The following is a 19,739-nucleotide window of genomic DNA, read 5'->3' as shown; positions in this document are numbered from 1 at the left end:
TTCTTCTTTAGTTTGTATTAAAAAGGTATTTTGACTGTAATATATTACAGAGCATTAAAAGTCAGCATAAATAGGAAAAAGAAGGTGGAACATTTTAAAGTATATTAAAAGTCAGAGTGTTCTATTTTGAGTTGTTCCAGTGCTGCAATATTGTTCTCTCACATCAGTGGATTTCATTATTGAGTAGGTAGAAGCCTGATTTAAAAATGGCCTTTCCCATGCAGCTTGATTATTTTGGTATTGTGGCTTGGATGGATACAGTGAATTCTCTTATATGCCAATCTAGTGGAACAGATACCATCCCTATCTATAAAAGAGGAAAATGTCTTTTTTCTTGCTATAAAATTATTTATGTTTACTAGAGAAAATTTGGAAAGTATGGGAGAGTAGAAGGAAGAAAACATTCCCTATAAACTCAGTATTGAGATAATCCCTTCTGTATATTTCATATTTTAAATGCTTCCATGAATTTAAATAGTTCTGTTTTTATGCCTATGATATTGCACCATTTATGTTTGAATTTCTGTGAGGTGTTTAGTTAAAAATTACCCCAGTGTTCAATCTTTTGTGCCCCTTTGTGACACATGGGCTTTGGTTCAAACCAACCAACATTAAAATCTGAGGTCTTCTGCCTTGTATTTTGTGTGACCGAACAAGTCACTTAGTATCTCAGGTTGGTTTCAGGCCAAGAAGAACTAGTTTTTGTTGCTCTTTGCTTTTTATTATATTGTGTGTGTGTGTGGGGGGGGGTGGGTGTTTATCTAGGTTTTCCTGCTTAGTCTTCAAAAAAAAAAAAGAAGCCTTTCTGGGTAGATACTGTCATTCTGGTTATATAGAGGAGGCTCTGAGAAATTGAATAACTTGTATAAGATCACACAGCTCTACTTAGCATCTGATTTCCCTGTTGCTTATACCAGAATGCCGTCCCAACAAAAGAATAATTAATGTATGGGAGTAATTTGATTTAGAAGGTTATTTTGGAAATTCAGTGCAGTAATGTATACAAGGAATCTGCAGGAAGCCTGACTCCTAGTAGATACAGTATAAGTTTCCTTTCTCTTTTTTAATGTGTCCGCTTGCCAAGTTTCAGCTTCTAACAGGTCACTTTAGATTGGAATGAATTGAGAACCCATATCTTTCCACAGCTCTAGAGGTGTGGCTGTGTGAATGTCTGGAGTTCTCCATGGAGCTTTCTTCTTCCATTTCTGTTTCCCTAATTTCCTCAGATTTGATGAGTGAAAAAAATACCATTCTGAAGTGAATTCATAAGCATTACTACAGCAAACATTTTACTGATTGAGAAGGTTGTGTGTTTACTTGTGGTTTATGTTGTTTGTGAAACACGGGTGTTTCAGTTTCTCAGAAATATTTAATTCTGACAAATTCTTAAGTCATTGGAAATTAGAAATGTTAGATTATGCCTATTTTTGACTTTTTAAATTAAAAAAATTTTAATGTTTATTTTATTTTTGAGAGACCGAGACGAGTGGGGGAGAGGCAGAGAGAGAGGGAGACACTGAATCTGAGGGAGGCTCCAGGCTCTGAGCTGTTCACACAGAGCCTGACGAGGGGCTCAAACCCACGATTATATTTGTGATTATATTTGGTGATTATATTTGTGTTATATTTGTCAGACAGTAGGAAAATGTCACCCTTATTATCTATTTGTTTTTATGAACTGGCTTTGGAATAATAGTGGTTTTTGTCAGGTGGGACATTCTCAAACGTATGAATTGATGCAATTCAATGGCTATTTGTATAAGTCTTTTCTCTCATACAAAAGTGTATGGTTTTGATTTCATGGTCATTTTTAATTCTTAATAGTCATAGTGGGACTGTCATAACTCTCATAGTGGTAGAAGTTATATAGTTTATACATTAGTACTATATGTATAACATATGCTTTTGAAAAAATGCATAGAATTTTTAAGAATGCTTCATTTTTTATCTTGATGTATTCATATAGGCTAGAAGAAAATTTGCCTGTAGGTTGTGGATTTTGCCACATACCATATGACGAACTGAATATGCCATTTCCAGCTCATCTCACATACTGCTATAACTGCAGGAAACAGAAAGTTCCTGATGTTCTCTTTACAACTATTGACCTCCCAACAGATGCAACAGTTATTGGAAAAGGTTGTCTTATTCAAGCAAGGTATATTTGTGTAAACAATATTTGGGGTCCCTGAGAAAGTATGAGGTATAGTGTCAAATAGATCTATTTCACATGTCTGCTGTACTGTTTCCTACCTGGCAGGCTGGGCAGTACTATCTGGACCTTGTATTTAGTCACATGGAATATTGGGAGGAAGAGTACCCATTTTATAAAACTCAAATAAGTTTAAATGCAAAAGCAATTTTAAACATTTCAATTCTATACAAATATCTGTTATTATGAAGATTATTAATTAACTTGTTTCAGGCTAGGAACGTGACTCTGCTTTAAGGACATTGAATATGTAATACATTTTAGAAATTTATCTTTTTTCTTTTAAAGAACAATGCTATGTATGGTTTCTTTTACTACTTAATTTAGCTCTTAACAGTTCCTTTTAAAATGTACTGGAGTAGGAAATGCTAAATTGTGGTTGGCATATAGGAAGCAGTGATAACTGTCTAGGTCACTGACAACTGCCAGGCTACCAAATCCATTGAAATGCTTTTCTCTCTTCCTCTTACTTGACATCTCAACAATAGTAGTAGTCACACAGTTGATCATCTTCTTCTTGATACTCCTTTGACTTCATAGTGCCCCGCCCCCCACCCCTGCTTTTTCCTACCTTATGTATAATCCTCAGTGTCCTTGTTGATTCTTCCTCCTTTTCTTAATCCTTGAAGGGCCACGGGTCTGGACTCTCTCTTCTCAAAGCTCTCTTCCAGGTTGAATTCATCAGCTCCTGCAGATGTGCTTTCTATATGTCTGTGACTCCCAGATTTATAACTCTAGTCCAGAACTTTCTTCTGGGCCTCAGACCCATATACTTTCACACCCTATTTTGATGTCTTTTAGGCAACTCATACTTGTTCCATATTGAACTGCTGGCTTTCTCCACTTCTTTCATGTTAGCCTTCTTTATTTTAATGAATGATACCTTGCTCTGTCCACTTTTTATGCCAAATATGGTATTCTTTGACACTGTCCTCTTTCCTAACCTCCCTGCATCAAAGCTATTCTACAGAGTCATGTTGAATTTTATTTTTGAATGTATGTATATTTTTTGTTTATTTTTAAAATTTTTTAACGTTTTATTTATTTTTGAGAGACACAGAGAGACAGAGCATGAGTGGGGGAGGGGCAGAGAGAGAGGGAAACACAGAATCTGAAGCAGGCTCCAGGCTCTGAGCTGTAAGCATGGAGCCTGACATGGGACTCGAACCCATGAACCGTGACATCAAGACCTGAGCCGAAGTCGGTCGCTGAACCTTGTTGTGAGAGATCAAGACCTGAGCCGAAGTCGGTCGCTCAACTGACTGAGCCACCCTGGCGCCCCTTTAGTTTTTATTTTTAAGTTTATTTATTTATCTGGAGTGAGAGAGGGAGAGAGAGAGAATCCCAAGCAGGCTCTGCACTGTCAGCACAGAGCCTGACGTGGGGCTCAGTCTCACGTAAGGCAAGACCATGACCTGAGCCAAAATCAAGAGCCAGAGACTTAACTGACTGAGCCACCCAGGCATGCCTGTATTTCTAATACGTTTACTTTTGCTTTTTTTGCTCAATTTCCTCTTACATCTTAGACCTTCCATTTGGGATTGTTTTTCTTTTGCTTGAGGTATAGACTTTAGACCATGTGAACTAGTTTTGCTTGTCTGAAAATATTTACTTATCTTTAAAAGATATTTTGGGCTGCCATTTATTTTCTTGCAACACATTGAAGATGCCCTTCCATTGCCTTCCAGATTTTCATTACTACTATTGAGAAATAACCTATTAGATTAACTTTTATTCCTTTGAAGGTAGCTGCCCTTCAACCCCAGGCTATGTGTGAGCTATTCTATGTATTTTTGGTTTTTTGCAATTTCCCTATGAAATGTTAAGTATGGAATTTTTTATTCTAATTGCTATATATTGGGCTTCTTGAATCTGTAGATTCTTTCATGTGTTTTAGAAAATTTTTAGATATTGTCCCATGTTTCATCTCTCTTCTTGATACTATAATTAAAAATGTTAGACTTTCTCACTGCTTCTTTTATGTATGTTACTTACTTTCTTAAATTTTCTATTTTTGTTTATGCCATATCTTGAATACTTTCTTATCTTCCAGTTCTTTGATTCTCTCTTCAACTGTCTCTAATATTGTAGTAAGTCCAATAATTGGGGCTTTAAATATTTGATATCTATTTTTATTTCTAGAAGTTTTATTTTGTTCTTTTTCAAATTTATTATGTTACAGCCTATGACTGATTCTTTAACTGATAATTTTAATATCTGAAATATTTTTGTATTCTCTTATTTCTGTTCTTTATTATTTATTGTGTTTCATTTCCTTAGACTATGATAGGCTCACTGGAAGTTGCAAAAATGGTACAAATAATACCATTTGTATTGGTGACAGATTCCCTCATTGGTGACATCTTATACAGCCATAGTAGAGTATCAGTAGGAAATTAACATCGGTATAATACTGCTAACTATACTACAGACCTTACTCAGTTTTTATACTTTTTTAAATTTGCATTCATTTATGTATTTGTGTGTACATGTATAGTTCTGTGCAACTTTATCCCACAAACAGATTTGTGTAACCACCACCATAGTGAAGACACAAACTGTGTTGCATCATCACAAAAGAACTTCTTCATGCCATTTCCCTATGTTTATACACCCCACTACCCCTTGCCCTGGTCCTGTGATGCTTTTAAGAAGATTTTTTTTTCAAAGTTTATTTATTCTGAGAGAGAGTGAGAGAGAGCACAAGAATGTGAGGGGCAGAGAGAGAGGGAGAGAGAATCCCAAGCAGGCCCCGCACTGTCAGTGTGGAGCCCAACATGGGGCTGGAACCCATGAACCATGAGATCATGACCTGAGCCCAAACTAAGAGTCAGATGCTTAACTGACTGAACTACCCAGGCACCCCAGCTTTTAAGACAATTTGTAAAAATATATAATTTATCCAGCTTTTTGTGTTTGTTTTAGGTAGGAAGGAATAGTGCCCATCAGCAGTTTTCAGAATGTGGTCCCCAGACCAACCAATAGCATCATGATGCTTGAGAGACCTTATAGAAATGCAGATTCTCAGCCTCACTCCAGACCTATTGAATCAGAAACTCTGGGCATGGGGACTAGTAATTGTTTTTTAATGAGCTCTCAAGATGAAGTTTGATAACTACTGGTGTAAATAGCCTGGTTTGCCAGTTTGGGGATCTTTTCCTTCATCTTTACTGCTACCTTTTTAGTCTCAGCTCTCATTGTCACCTAAATTGCTTTTTGTCTGCTATCCCCTCATCAATTCTGTTATCCTTATTCCATTTTCTGTGTAGCAATGTAAATGATATCCTAAAACATAAATTGGATCATGTTACTACTTAAAACCTACCTGGAGTTTGTCATTGCTGGTAGAATAAAATCAAACTCCTTACCATGACCCACAAGTCCCTAACATGATCATGCCCCTGCTTGCCTGCACCTTCATCCATATGATTCTCACCCTTGCTCATTTCACTTCAGTGTAGTAGTCTCTTTTTGGCTCTTCTGATATGCCAGCTCCATTCCATATTTGCCTTTTTCCAACGCTCTTGGTTCCATTTTGTCTTTAAGATCCCAGCTCAGGGGCGCCTGGGTGGCGCAGTCGGTTAAGCGTCCGACTTCAGCCAGGTCACGATCTCGCGGTCCGTGAGTTTGAGCCCCGCGTCAGGCTCTGGGCTGATGGCTCGGAGCCTGGAGCCTGTTTCCGATTCTGTGTCTCCCTCTCTCTCTGCCCCTCCCCCGTTCATGCTCTGTCTCTCTCTGTCCCAAAAATAAATAAAAACGTTGAAAAAAAAAAAAATTTAAGATCCCAGCTCAGGTATCATCTCTCTTGTGAGGCCTTCTCTCTAGTTATTGCCACTCGCTTCACCTACTCCATTTTCTTCAGAAACCTGATTTTTTGTTTTAAGTTTATTTATTTTTCAGAGATAGAGAGTGCATGTTAGCGGGTGAGGGGCAGAGATAGAATCCCAAGCAGGCTCTGTGCTATCAGCACAGAACCCTATGCAGGACTTGATCCCATGCCCTTTAGATCATGATCTGAGCTGAAATCAAGAGGGATGCTTAATGGACCGAGCTACCCAGGAGCTACCCCAGACACTGATTCTTTTAAAAAAAAATTTTTTTTTAACGTTTATTTATTTTTGAGACAGAGAGAGACAGAGCATGAACGGGGAGGGTCAGAGAGAGAGGGAGACACAGAATCTGAAACAGGCTCCAGGCTCTGAGCAGTCAGCACAGAGCCCGACGCGGGGCTCAAACTCACGGACCGTGAGATCGTGACCTGAGCTGAAGTCGGACGCTCAACCGACTGAGCCACCCAGGTGCCCCAGACATCTGATTCTTAAACATAATCCTAGGTTATCTTGTTTCTTTATTTCCACCCCCCTCCCCTGGAGTATAACCATGAGAAAAGGGACTCTTTTGTTTGTTGATGAGTACTCACCACTTAGAATAGTGCCTGGCACATTGTAGATACTCAGGTAAGTTTTGTGTTCTTTTTTTTTTTTTAATTTATTTATTTTGAGAGCGAGAGCACGAGTGAGGGAAGAGCAGAGAAAAAATCCCAGGCAGATTCTGCACTGTCAGTGAAGAGCACAACATGGGGCACAATCCCACGAACCATGAGATATGACCTGAGCTGAAATCAAGTCAGATGCTTAACTAACTGAGCCACCTAGGCCCCAAATTTTGTGTTCTTTTAATGAGTAAATTAACTTCTTTCCTTTGCTATCCATTCATTGTATGATCATATGGAGTTATAAAACCTAAGATTTTAAATTATATTCTCTAGTGATTTTGATCAATACTTTTTCCATTTCCAGAGATTTTGAGATTTTTCTTTATCTTTTATTAAAATAGGACTTTTAGCAAAAGCATACACATTGAAAAAAGTGGCAGAAAAGATTATTGATATAACTTAATAAACCCCATTTGACACAAGTCAATGTTTTATTAAGCACACTTATAGAAAGTTTTAAAAATTGGACATTTTTTAAGATGATACCAAGAATACTCTCCAGTGACTAAATTATTTTCCTTAACAGGTTATGTCGTTTAAAAAAGAAAGCACAGGCAGAAGCAAATGCCACAGCTATCAGTAATCTGTTGCCATTTATGGAATATGAAGTACATACTCAGCTAATGAATAAACTAAAACTGAAAGGAATGAATGCTTTATTTGGACTGAGAATTCAGATCACAGTGGGTGAAAATATGTTGATGGGCTTAGCGGTAAGTTTAGAAGTTTTGATTTTGTTTCATAATTTCTATAGTTGTAGTAGAATCTGTTTTGTGCAATTCTAAGTCTTTTAAAAAGACTTATCTAGAGAAATGGGCAATAAGACCTTTAAGGGTTGGGGACATTATAAGAAGTGAAAAATCTTGTGATAAGGTTTAAAATATATTATTTTTACCTTTATTTATGAATTATTATTTAAAATTAAATTAATAAAATTATGAGGTAAAATTTATTTATTATTGTATTTTTCTATTCTGACCATAATGTCAATAGTCAAGTTTCTAAAAATTATCATGTGTGGCTTGTTTAGTTAAGTTGGTTGTCACTGTTCTGGACTTTATTATTTTTTGTGCAAAATATGTTATTTTTTTATGCTAAATATTAGCATTGCTAACAGGGTTTCTTCTCTGCACTGTTAACATTTGGGACTGGAAGACTCTTGGTTGTAGGGGGCTGTCTTGTTCATTTTAGGGTGCTCAGCAGCCTTTCTGGCCTCTACTCACTAGTTGCTAATAGCTTCCCTTCAGTGTCACAACCAGAAATGTTTCCAGACATTACCAGATGTCCTTTAGGGGACAAAATCACTTCTGAGGGGGAGGACCACAATCTTTAGTTGTATGGAGAAAATAAAGCAATACATATGAAACACTGCTTACTGCTTGCTTACTGCTGGACAGAGAATAAAGTTTCATACCGAATGTGCACCTGCGGTCAGCAGTAGAATATGCAATAAAGAATGTGTTTCTTAAGTGCTAATAAATTGTGAGGTGGTGGAAAGCTCTTTATCTCAGCTTTCTGTTCACCTAGGCTTCTTACAAAGTGTGTTCTGACTAGAAAGTTGTCTGTGGGGAAAGTATGAGTTGTCTTTATAAGTAGTCTGAGACCCAGAGAACTGGATGCCTGCAAAATATATATTGATCAGATAGAAACTGATTAACAGTATTTATAGAAGTCCTGTTATACTTTAGACACTTTGCTAGCTAGAATGTTTGTGATACTGGCACTTTTCAAATTGGAATTCTCTGCCATCTTTCTGACATGCATAAACATTTTAAGAAATTTATAGAACTTGTGTTTTTTCTCAGTATGCACTTGCAGATAAAATGCTAACTTATTTCCTGTTCATACATTTACAAATATGTAAATTTTTGTATGTAGGGGATAATTGTGCAATGATGATAAACTAATCAGGTAATCATGATTTTTGACAAGAGAAATTTATAATGATTAATGAAAGTAATCTGATTTATATTAAAATATTTGAGATCTAGATCAACTTGGGAAAAAAGTGTTCATTATAATTCATTTGTCTAAAAACTCACATGCTTAGCAATTACAAATGTATAATTTGGCCTGAACACAATACTAGTTATTGGTGGGTATCTGTGGGAATTAAGCTTGATTTAGATTCAAAGATTTAAAAACACTGTGCCAACCGTATCAAACACTTCTGATAGTTGTGCCCCAGGAAACTAGCTTGTGGTGCTGGTGTAATTTTTCAGCGCTTGCCTGAAATCTTTCTTTCTTGCCAATCTTTTCCTTCTTGACCACTGGTGACACTCATTATAACTGTTTGAGATTTTGATCTTTGTGTTGTGGTTTAGCCTGTGCATTTAAATCTCAAGGTCCCAAGAGTAGCTTCCTTGATAGTTGATCTCTGATGGACTCTCTGATGATGTCTGATGCTGATGCCTGCTGGGTTTCTGGCACTGTGGTACCCGAGAAGGAATGCAATATTATCTTTATAAGAGGAGAAAACGGATGCTATGATAGATTGAGACTTGTCCAAAGTGATATGGTTGCATGTACTGGAACCGGATTTCAAATGCAGGCCTGTCTTATTCCAGAGTCTGTTCTCAACCACTCTGAACTGTTGTCTCATTCGCGAGCACAGTTAAGAATGTGCTAGAGATAGTGTGCTAGGGCTTCCTGTGGCAGGATGAACATCAGAGACTGGGTCATAGACATAGTCATGGACACTAATGAGCAAAATAGGAGAGAGAGCTTCTGAGGATCAGTCTCATCTACTGCACAGACATCATCATAGAGTATCATACCGTTTTTAGGATGGACTTTCACAAAATTGGCAATTGATTAAAAAGAATAATGCACACAGTTTAAAATGCACAAATATCCAGACTTAAGAGAAATGTCTTCTCTTGTCTGCATTCCACTCCTTCGGTGTTAACAATTTGACGTTTATACTTACATATTTTTGCTTTGCTTATATAAGCATATTTAACTGTAAATGCACATAGGTGTGTATGTGTGTGTGTGTGTGTATGTGTACATATCACGTTTTGTATTTCCCCTAGTAGTTTTCTAGTACTGATGGCATGTAGTATTGTTACAGGGTCAGGAATTAATAGTCATTCAATTAAATATTTAAAAGAAATCTGTATTAAGTAAAATTTTCTTTCTTGGTAATTATGGAGGTAGGGTGGTATCATGAAAAGTTCTTGGGGTTTAGAGTGAGAAATATATTCACATCTCTTCTCCAAATTTATTGATAGTGTGATCTTGAGTATGTTTCCTATCCTTTCTGAAGTTCAGTTTCTTCACTTGCTTTACAAAAGTTTCCCTTTTATTTTTGCCACTTTAAAGGTAAATTATTTACTCACTTATGAAAAAAATTTATTTTTAACAATTTTTAATCTTTTTTTCTAAACTGGTTTTTCAATGCAACTTATTTTTTACAATCATAAAGTAAAAATTTTAAAGTGCAGTGAAAAGTAAATCCTTCTTTCACTGCTGTCCCCACCTACCCAGGTTTCACACCAAAAGCAACCAATTCCTGTTGCCAGTTATGTTTCTGTGCTCTTTCAACATGTCCAAATGCATGCATTGATGCTAATGATCTTTTTGCCAGTAAGGCAAAGGCAACTTTCCTAATTTAAGGACTGTTATTCTTTAGACATTTTTTCTTATTATTTCTCCATTATTTTTATAAGTCGGCCACAGGTGTGTATTTAGCTGCTTTACCAACGCCCGGTGGTATTCAGATTGCTGGGAAGACTCCTAATGATGGCTCCTACGAACAGCACATATCTCATATGCAAAAGAAGATAAATGACACAATTGCTAAGAATAAAGAATTATATGAAATTAATCCTCCGGTAAGTAAAATAAATTTACATTGTGAATAAGTTCTTGTTTAGGAGTTAATATATTTTTTGAGTTGTCTTATTTTGGACATATTTTTTTTTTTTTCACTGTTGAATTTCGCTCTCCTCAATACTCATTCTTTTCACCTCCTTTTGCATTCATGCTCAAATGTCTCCTTTTAGGGAGATGACTCTGACTGCCTGATTTGAAAATTATACTCTCCCATCAATTTTTGATACTCCCTAACCCCCTTCTGTGTTTTACTGTTTTTTATTTCTTTTATCTCTGAGTGTGTATGTATAAACACAAAGAAGTAGGTTTTTGATTCTATTAATTGCTTGTTACTCCTAGTAAAATGAGGCCCCCTCGGGGCTGTATTCCTGAGGCCCAGACAGTTCCTCCTAGTAGCCTCTTGATAAATATTGCTGAACAGTTAAATAAATGGTTTAAATATTCATTTTTAGTGAAAAGAAAGATTGCTTATCTATGATAAAAATGTGAAAGATACACCATTTTTCACTTTTTGCTTCTTTTTGAGAATTTTCCTACCAGTCACTTCTGTAATCAGTCTTTTATACCAGGTTTGCAGTAGGTTTCACAGGGCCTCCTTCTCTGAGGATGCCTTACAGCCAGGGTCTGAATTGAAAGAAAGAAGTGTTTGAGTTAGAATGAATCTGTTTGTCTTTACGAGTCTCTGATAATGAAATACTTCTGCAAAAGGAAAGTATTTAGATAACAACATTATTATTGTGGTTTTTATTATTTGATTTTATACACACTATCAAATTTTGGTTGGTTGTCTGGGGCAGCGATCTGTATTCTAGCTTCCGACTTACAGCTTTCTAGCAAAGTTGTTAAGCTGGGAAGAATTTTAAAGGTATGACCTACAACTAGCTACACTGCTAAGTGTGGTAGACACTGGTCGCATGTCGCTGTTGAGCACTTAGTGTGTGTAGTCTGAATTGAGATGTGCTGTGAGTATAAAATACACATTGGATTTTGAAGACTTACTATGAAAAAGAATGTAAATTATCTCATGAGTGTTTTGTATATTGGTAGTATGTTGAAAATGTAATCTTTTGGATATAGTGAACTAAGTACAATGTTTTATTAAAATTTATTTTATTTCCTTTTTATTACCTGTGACTTGCTTTATATTTCTGTTGAGCAGTGCTAATGTAGAGCTTCTTTAAATTCACTGAGAAAATTCGTGTGTTAGTGTATTAATACTTACATAGCCTCTATAAAAGCTTTCTGCACAACACTTTACTGCTTGTTTGCAGTACATTATTTTTTTTTGATAATTATGCTTTGATATTTGAACATTTTCTAAGAGTGTTTATGCCTATTGGGGAGAATGATTTGCAGAGCTTTATGTTAGGGCTCCGTGATATAAGCTGAATTCTTTTGCTTAACGGTATTTATCAACTAAGTACTTCCATGCTGACCTCTCACAGAAAGAATTGACCCCTCCTCCTTTATATTCTTCTTGTACTTGTATGTGCTTCTGTCATAGGGCCTATTACATATTATTGCACTTACTTTTTACATGTCTTTCTTTAATAATGTGAGCCTTTTAAAGTCAGAGACATATTTAGAAAATGTGAATTAACTCACTTCATCTATTCAATAAATATTTATTGAACTTCTGTTTTAGAAGTACATTTTAGAGGGAATAAATCTGTTATGATTCTTAAAATTTCAGCTTATACAGATTTCATGTGTTGAAAAGGACCATATTTCACAAAAGACTACTTAATGGATTTTCTAATATGTCTCTCCTATTTCAGATAGTGAATGAATACCTTACAGTCTTGCAGCATAACCTCTCGGAATTCGACGAAGTCAGTGTAGTAGGCCACTACTCACTTATATTACAATTTTGTCTTTTCAGTTTCTAAGACAATGTATGCCCACACTGAAAATGTGAATCAGTGTGTTTCTTCTCTTATGAAGGTAGCTCCTGCTGCAGTGAATACGCTTTTTTTTCCCTCAATATTGAAAAATCTTTCTATTGCAGGGGTGTAGTACCACTTAAAATGGAGAAAATTCAGTCAACTAAAGGTGTCAAAATACCATAGGTACCCGTGGTGGAACCTCATTACAAATTTAAGATACATTAAATACCAGATAGTTGCTTTTATTAGGTCCAGGACATAGTGAGCAGAGGCATAACCAAATTTTAAACTACTAAAAACATTACAAAGAGAAGAACATTGTACTCAGAGCAAAAGAACTGATCTAGATAGGTTCATCGCTTAAACTAGTTTTCAAACCTGGGCAAACTGCTTTACCTCTGAACTGCAACTCTTTCTCATTGTGTGGTCATTATAATAGGAACCCTGTCAAATTTATACAGGGCAAGTTAATTTGGGGTACAAATAAGAGATATGAATGTGAAATTACTCTATAGGTAGCTATTATGAAAGTGTGGTGGTAGTCTTATGTAAGGTGTGTGCTAACAATGAGCATTTAAAGCTGTAATTTTGAAAAAAAATTTTCTTATATTCCTTGTTTTTTAAAAAACATAGCTCTGTTATGCCAGCAATAGGCTAAGCCTTTTCTATTTGTGCTCACATATTCACACTCTCTTGATAGTCCTTATAGCCAACAGATATTTAGAACCTCTGGTTACCTCTGATCTTTGGCTATACAGTAGGTGAGAGCTTGCAAACCCATATAGGATTGCACCATACACTGACCTCAAAAAAGATTGTTGTAGCTACCAGTTTGTTTAGCTTAACAAGTTGTACAGCAAATCCCTGCATAATATTATGTATTATGTCTGCACACACATACACACATTTATCATATTCCTCATTTTATTATGTGACACTTTGAAAAATTACCACTGGATAAGAAAAGATATAAAAGGTTAGAATTCATCTGGAGAACTACATTTTTAATGATTTCTGGACTGTTCAGTCTTTTAAATATTGGGTAGAAAATACCACATGAACTGGATGGGCTGCCGATTCCCTACTCGTTGTGGTGTCCTCTCTATACACTAGATGTCAGTGTTGCCCTGCTATGTCCATGACAGTCGTGTATGGTTATGGATTAGTGTATCAAGGCTACTAGTGATAAAAGGAAATATCCATGTACTCTCTAAAAGGTTAATTAGTCATAAAAGTTATAATTAAATATAGAGTGTGAATATATTTTACAGATTTTTTTCTCCACAGATATTTATCTATTAATATAAAAATTTTAAACCAAACTGAAGTGTACAAATACCAAATCATTATGCTGTATACCTGAAGTCAATATAATGTTATATTTCTATTATACTTAAGTAAAAAGAAAGAAGTAAAAGACTACAATTTACAAAATAACCCCAGAGATGAAAAAGACAGTCTTATGTGATATAAAGCAATTATATTTCTTTCAGGAGATATCCGAAGAGATTATAGGGTCACCCATCCCGGAACCTAGACAGCGCTCAAGACTTTTAAGATCTCAGTCAGAAAGCTCTGATGAAGTTACAGAATTGGACCTTTCACATGGGAAAAAAGATGCTTTTGTTTTGGAGGTATTACTGCATTAAATTAATTAAGGTTTTTGGAAGATGAGGTGTACATTTTTTACAATCGGATCCTAAATTGATGTGATTTTGTATTATTACAACTGCTATAAATCCATTTAAAAATGTTATTACAGAAATGACCATTGACTTGAAAATATCAGAACTTGGTAATGTATTTTTTGTTCAACACCAGATACAATAATGCAGGTGATTCTGGAAAAATTAATGGATGGGTTAAAATAAAATGATGCTAAAATTTAAAATAGTAATGATAGATATCGGAGCTATTTTTGTAAACTTGAATGAATTTAAATAAGAAATTAAAATGCTGTTCTTTCACTTACTATAATTATTATCTACTTGCTTCATGTGTTATAACATGTTATTATAATTGTATCCTTTTTACATGTAATATGATAAGTACTGTGAATTCTGAGTGTAGTGTTTTCTTACTGAATTCAGAAGGTATAATTGAACTTTGGTTATGAAAATACACTCAGAACTTTCCTGGAGGATAAATGTGACACAGAAGATATATGGGGCTTCCTCCCTCGCAAATCTGTTCTCTCTGCCCTCCTCTGTAAATGGTTAGCTTTGAAGGATGGTCTTCCTTTGATATTGAAGGAAAGGAAAATAAATGAGGATACACAGAAATGTTCTAGAAAGGTGCCAGTTGAGAGAAAAAATCAGATGCCTTTATTTTAGTAAAGCAGGAAGCTGATGGTAGATTGTGTTGGGATGAGTTTGGAAGTTTGAAGAATCTAGAACAATGCCCATGAATGTGATCAGGATGTCAGCCATGGAAGATGCACAAGCCTGAACTAAGGCGAGGGTGTTAATTTGTAGAAAACTCAAACTGTATGGATGTGTGCCTGTTTCTCATATTTTTCTACAGTCTGAGAATGAAAAAAAAAATGGAGGTTGGTGAAAGAATATGTCAGGCTAAGGAGGTAAAAGGTTCCAGGGTACTGTTTGGAGTAGTGTCGCTCCAGGTGTGCTGTGACTACCTATAGCATCAGCACCATCTGGGATCTTAGAAGAAATGCAAGTTCTGGGAGCCCACTTCAGACCTGGTAAATGAAAATTTCAAGGTAGGGCCCAAGAATCTTATTCTTCAGGTGATTCTTAGCATTACCTGAAGTTTGATCTGGAGCATTTATTGATCTTTCTGGTCTTGGATCCTGGCTAAGTAGAGAACAAAAGTGCTTTAGATCTGTGCAGAACTGAGAACAAGGTGCAGATTCATGAAGTAAGAGAAGGAACAGACAGGACACTGTAGTTGGATCTGGGGTGGAATGTTTTGGGGAATAGCGAGTTGAAGTATGGCCATGACAGTGGGTCTCTAAAGTAAAGTTTAGGGACGCCTGGGTGGCGCAGTCGGTTAAGCATCTGACTTCAGCCAGGTCACGATCTCGCGGTCCGTGAGTTCGAGCCCCGCGTCAGGCTCTGGGCTGATGGCTCAGAGCCTGGAGCCTGTTTCCGATTCTGTGTCTCCCTCTCTCTCTGCCCCTCCCCCGTTCATGCTCTGTCTCTCTCTGTCCCAAAAAAATAAATAAACGTTGAAAAAAAAATTTTAAAGTAAAGTTTAAAAATGGTTCTTGAGGGGCGCCTGGGTGGCGCAGTCGGTTAAGCGTCCGACTTCAGCCAGGTCACGATCTCGCGGTCCGTGAGTTCGAGCCCCGCGTCGGGCTCTGGGCTGATGGCTCAGAGCCTGGAGCCTGTTTCCGATTCTGTGTCTCCCTCTCTCTCTGCCCCTCCCCCGTTCATGCTCTGTCTCTCTCTGTCCCAAAAATAAATAAACATTGAAAAAAAAAATTAAAAATAAATAAATAAATAAATAAAAATGGTTCTTGAAGTTTCAAGGATAATGTGAGGGGACAATTGAAGTGTGTGAGAGTCAGACCCCCAACGTGCAGATGAATGTCAGTCTTGGTTTAGCTGGATATTTTCACTATTAATTATTCACAATGAAATATTGTGATATAAGAGAAATGGGGTTTGGAGTTATTTTTTTAGATGTGCCTTTAAATTTATCCCTATGTAAGTCAATGTTATTTATTTATTTATTTATTAAATTTTATCCCTATATAATTCAGTTTTATTTTTTTTATCCCTATATAGTTCAATTTTAAAGCAGTTTTGTATTTAAGGCGAAAGACCCTGTTTTTTTGAAATTGTTCTTTATTAGCTAATAAAAATAGAAATAATAATTGCTTATGTATCTTTCTAAGCTTTTTGAAACATGCCTCATAAAGGCTTAATAGAAGGCTGTCTTTTTCTTAATTGAATATACTTTATAATGTGAAATATTTTTTTTAGAAGTATTTATAATAATTACTGTGGAGAAATTTACAGATATCAGAACTTTCTTTTTCAAGTTTTGTATTTTAACTTAGGAAAAAATAGCTCCACTTTTCCTTGATTCTTATATTTTCTATTTAGTAAGTAATAAAAACAATGATTTTTTTTTCTTTTTTTAAAGTTTGAAATTACTATGTATTTATACTTACATAATAGTTCTAATCTTTATTTTCAGATTGATGACACAGATGCTATGGAAGATGTACATTCTCTGCTTACTGATGTTCCTCCCCCTTCAGGTGAGTGGAAGAAACTTTACTTTTGAGGTGAGACTAGTTTTACATATCAGTATTTTAGTTCATAATTATTACAGTAGTAACGTTATTTTAAAGGTTTTATCAGTGTCACATCCTATCATGTGCTTTGCTTCTCCAAGGCTAAAAACATACTTTAAAAATATTTATGTTAGAACTTAGGTGAACTAAGGGGGCACCTGGCTAGCTCAGTCAGTAGAGCATGTGACTCTTTTTTTTATTAAAAAAATTGTTTTTTTCATTTTGGAGAAAGAGAGCAAGAGTGGGAGAGAGACAGAGAGAGAGAGAGAGAGAGAGAGAGAGAGAGAAGGAGAGGGAGAAATTCCTAAGGAGGTTACATGCTCAGTGTGGAGCCCCAGAGCTTGACGTGAGGCTCGATCTCATGACTCTCAGATCGTGACCTGATCCGAAATCAAGAATCTGACACTCAGCCGACTGAGCCACCCAGGCACGTGGAGCATGTGACTCTTGATACTGGTTTTAAGTTCGAGCCCCCTACTGGGTGTAGAAATTACTTAAAAATAAAATCTTAAAAAGAAAGAACCACAAAAATTTAGGTGAACTGATTTTTAATCCTTTTATGGTCATACATTAAAAAAAAAAAGAAACCAAACTGATAATTTATTGAGATGGTCTAAAGTCTACTGAAGGTATAGTATTTTAGAAAAAAGAATAAATGGATCTTATAGTTAGAATTCCATGTGATAATTGAAAAATGTTACTCTTTAACATAAAAATAGATGAAGCATTATCATATAGTTTAACTATGATTTATTTCAACAGGCTTTTATAGTTGTAATACAGAAATTATGCCTGGTATAAACAATTGGACATCAGAAATACAGGTAAACCTTTCCCTTTCACAATTTTAAACAAATACAATGTATGTGATTTTAGCAAGTTCCTTCTTAATATATGCTTTTTCTTTGACCTCCTTATTGCAATTAAAATGTTAGCCTTTCTTTTTTTTTTTTTTTTGGATTAGCCCTTTTCATACTACATTATTTATTATTCATTATTTGGCAGTTTTATCAACTGTTACACTATTTAGTTAAAAATATTAAATGACATGCTATTATATCTCCCCATATTTAGATGTTCACATCAGTAAGAGTAATCCGATTAAGCAGCCTTAACCTGACTAATCAAGCCCTTAATAAGAACTTTAATGATCTCTGTGAAAATTTGCTCAAGGTATGAATCTTTTGACTAACTATATTTTAGTTAAAACTCCTAAGAATTATTAAATTAAAAAAGGAAAGTGTATGTGTTGTCTGGAATATTTTACACAGTTGTGGGCCAAATTATTTTCATTTACATACTAGTTTAATCTTAACTCTGTCATCTGGTAAAATGCTAAAGTTGTCCTCTCCATCTTAATATGCCACACTGTTGATGACATATATTTTAAGTTGTTTCATAGTTTTAAGCTTCATATGAATCTATTGTATATACATAAATTTTAAAAAAGCCTTTTTTCCTATATTACTTTTTATGACTTATTGGTTATTATGATTAAATCTTATTGTCTGCTTAAATATTTAAAATAATATTCTTAATGTAAGAATACACAAAACAAGTGGACCAGCTTTGTTTTACTCTTTTAAATGTCCCTTTTGCCATAATGCAGTGTGTGGTGAAAAATCAGTTTTTAAAAATGTTTTAATCAAAAGAAATGATATTACTAATATTTCCTATTGTGTAGAGCCTGTATTTTAAACTACGGTCTATGATCCCCTGCTGCCTTTGCCATGTAAATTTTACAGTATCTCTGCCTGAAGATGAATTAATACAGGTAATTAAGATTCAAATTATTATTATTTTTTTTTAATGTTTAATTATTTAGTTTAAGAAAGAGAGTACAAGCAGGGGAGGGGCAGAGAGAAGGAGACAGAGAGAATCCCAAGCAGGCTCTGTGCAGTCAGCACAGAGTCTGATGCAGGGCTCGAACTCAAAACCATGAGATTGTGACCTGAGCTGAAACCAAGAGTCGGACGCTTAAGTGGCTAAACCACCCATGCACCCCAAGTTTCAATTATTATTGAAGAAGAATTCTAGCTTTTATCTGATCTGTTTTAATATTATAAACCTGCCATAAGTGAATAAGTATAAAGGATTTTGCTTTATAATATTTTTAAACATATTAGAATGAATCAGTCCATGTATGTTTTATTTTTCTGAACTCTAGTAATCCAAAGGTAGAATCATATGGCTAGCATAGAATGTGTACTTATGTGGGATTTCTCCTGTCCCCATATTTTAGAGAAGGTACTTGAGCTCTTGCAGGAATATCTAGGTTTAGGTACACATGTCAGACTCAGTTGTAGTCTGAATATCTGAATAGTTATTGGCAATTCTGGTTGAGAGTCTTAACCAGGAAAAGCAAATTAGCCAGTTAGTATAAATTGTTCCATGCTACTGAAGAAGGTTTGTGAGAAACTTATTGTGGCAATGATTAGTTTGCTAATCATGTTGTTTCTGTAATTCTAGGTTACAGTCACAGCAGTTGCAATAACTTTTGACAAAAATCAGGCTTTACAGACCACAAAAACACATGTTGAAAAGTCATTGCAAAGAGGTAAACCTGTGATGGATGGGAGCATAGTTCATGTTTGTCTACATTATAGTTCAGTGAAAAAGGTAGATTAAATAAATGACTTTTTTCTTGAAGAAGAGATATGTCACTTTTTCTATCTTTATAACGTGGTGGATAAGAAGAATGTGATGACTTGGTATTTTTCACACATGAATAGGTGGTTCACTGGTATTTATTTCCATAAAGAATGCTGCTGTTTTTTAGGCTTAGGTTATAGTATATTAATTCTGCAGAAATTTTGTGATTTCTGTCCTGGAGTCTTTGGGGAGGTCCTCAAGGCATCTGAGAACCTACTGATGTAGTAAACATCATGTATTCTTCTCAACAAAGGTTCCCTGGTATCCAGCAGATTCTCAGAGTTGTCCTTTATCCAGTAAAATTTAGGAAGTACCATCCTTAATATATTCCAAAGAAACTCATTATTAAAAACTGCTATGTGTTCTGAAAAAAAAGGACAGGGAAATAGTATG

At 35.4% G+C, this 19,739-nt stretch overlaps 1 protein-coding gene across 5 annotated transcripts in view; it reads left to right on the top strand.

Moving 5' to 3' along the window:
* The window catches only part of C2CD5 (C2 calcium dependent domain containing 5), a 99,176-nt gene that overhangs the window by 62,425 nt on the left and 17,012 nt on the right, over nt 1-19,739 (top strand). For all 5 annotated transcript variants that reach the window (XM_047065365.1, XM_047065364.1, XM_047065363.1 and 2 more), the window contains 9 exons: nt 1,967-2,158; nt 7,234-7,420; nt 10,379-10,543; nt 13,924-14,064; nt 16,595-16,658; nt 17,457-17,518; nt 17,769-17,867; nt 18,379-18,468; nt 19,164-19,251. In XM_047065365.1, the coding sequence (XP_046921321.1) occupies nt 1,967-2,158; nt 7,234-7,420; nt 10,379-10,543; nt 13,924-14,064; nt 16,595-16,658; nt 17,457-17,518; nt 17,769-17,867; nt 18,379-18,468; nt 19,164-19,251 (1,088 nt within the window). The remainder of the gene's footprint in view (nt 1-1,966; nt 2,159-7,233; nt 7,421-10,378; nt 10,544-13,923; nt 14,065-16,594; nt 16,659-17,456; nt 17,519-17,768; nt 17,868-18,378; nt 18,469-19,163; nt 19,252-19,739) is intronic.

This window comes from Lynx rufus, unplaced genomic scaffold (assembly GCF_022079265.1).
Source record: "Lynx rufus isolate CCGP_SWC_20201006 ecotype Redwood Valley unplaced genomic scaffold, mLynRuf1.p SCAF_7, whole genome shotgun sequence".
Lineage (NCBI taxonomy): Eukaryota > Metazoa > Chordata > Mammalia > Carnivora > Felidae > Lynx > Lynx rufus.
This window is presented reverse-complemented; position numbering and strand designations above follow the sequence as displayed.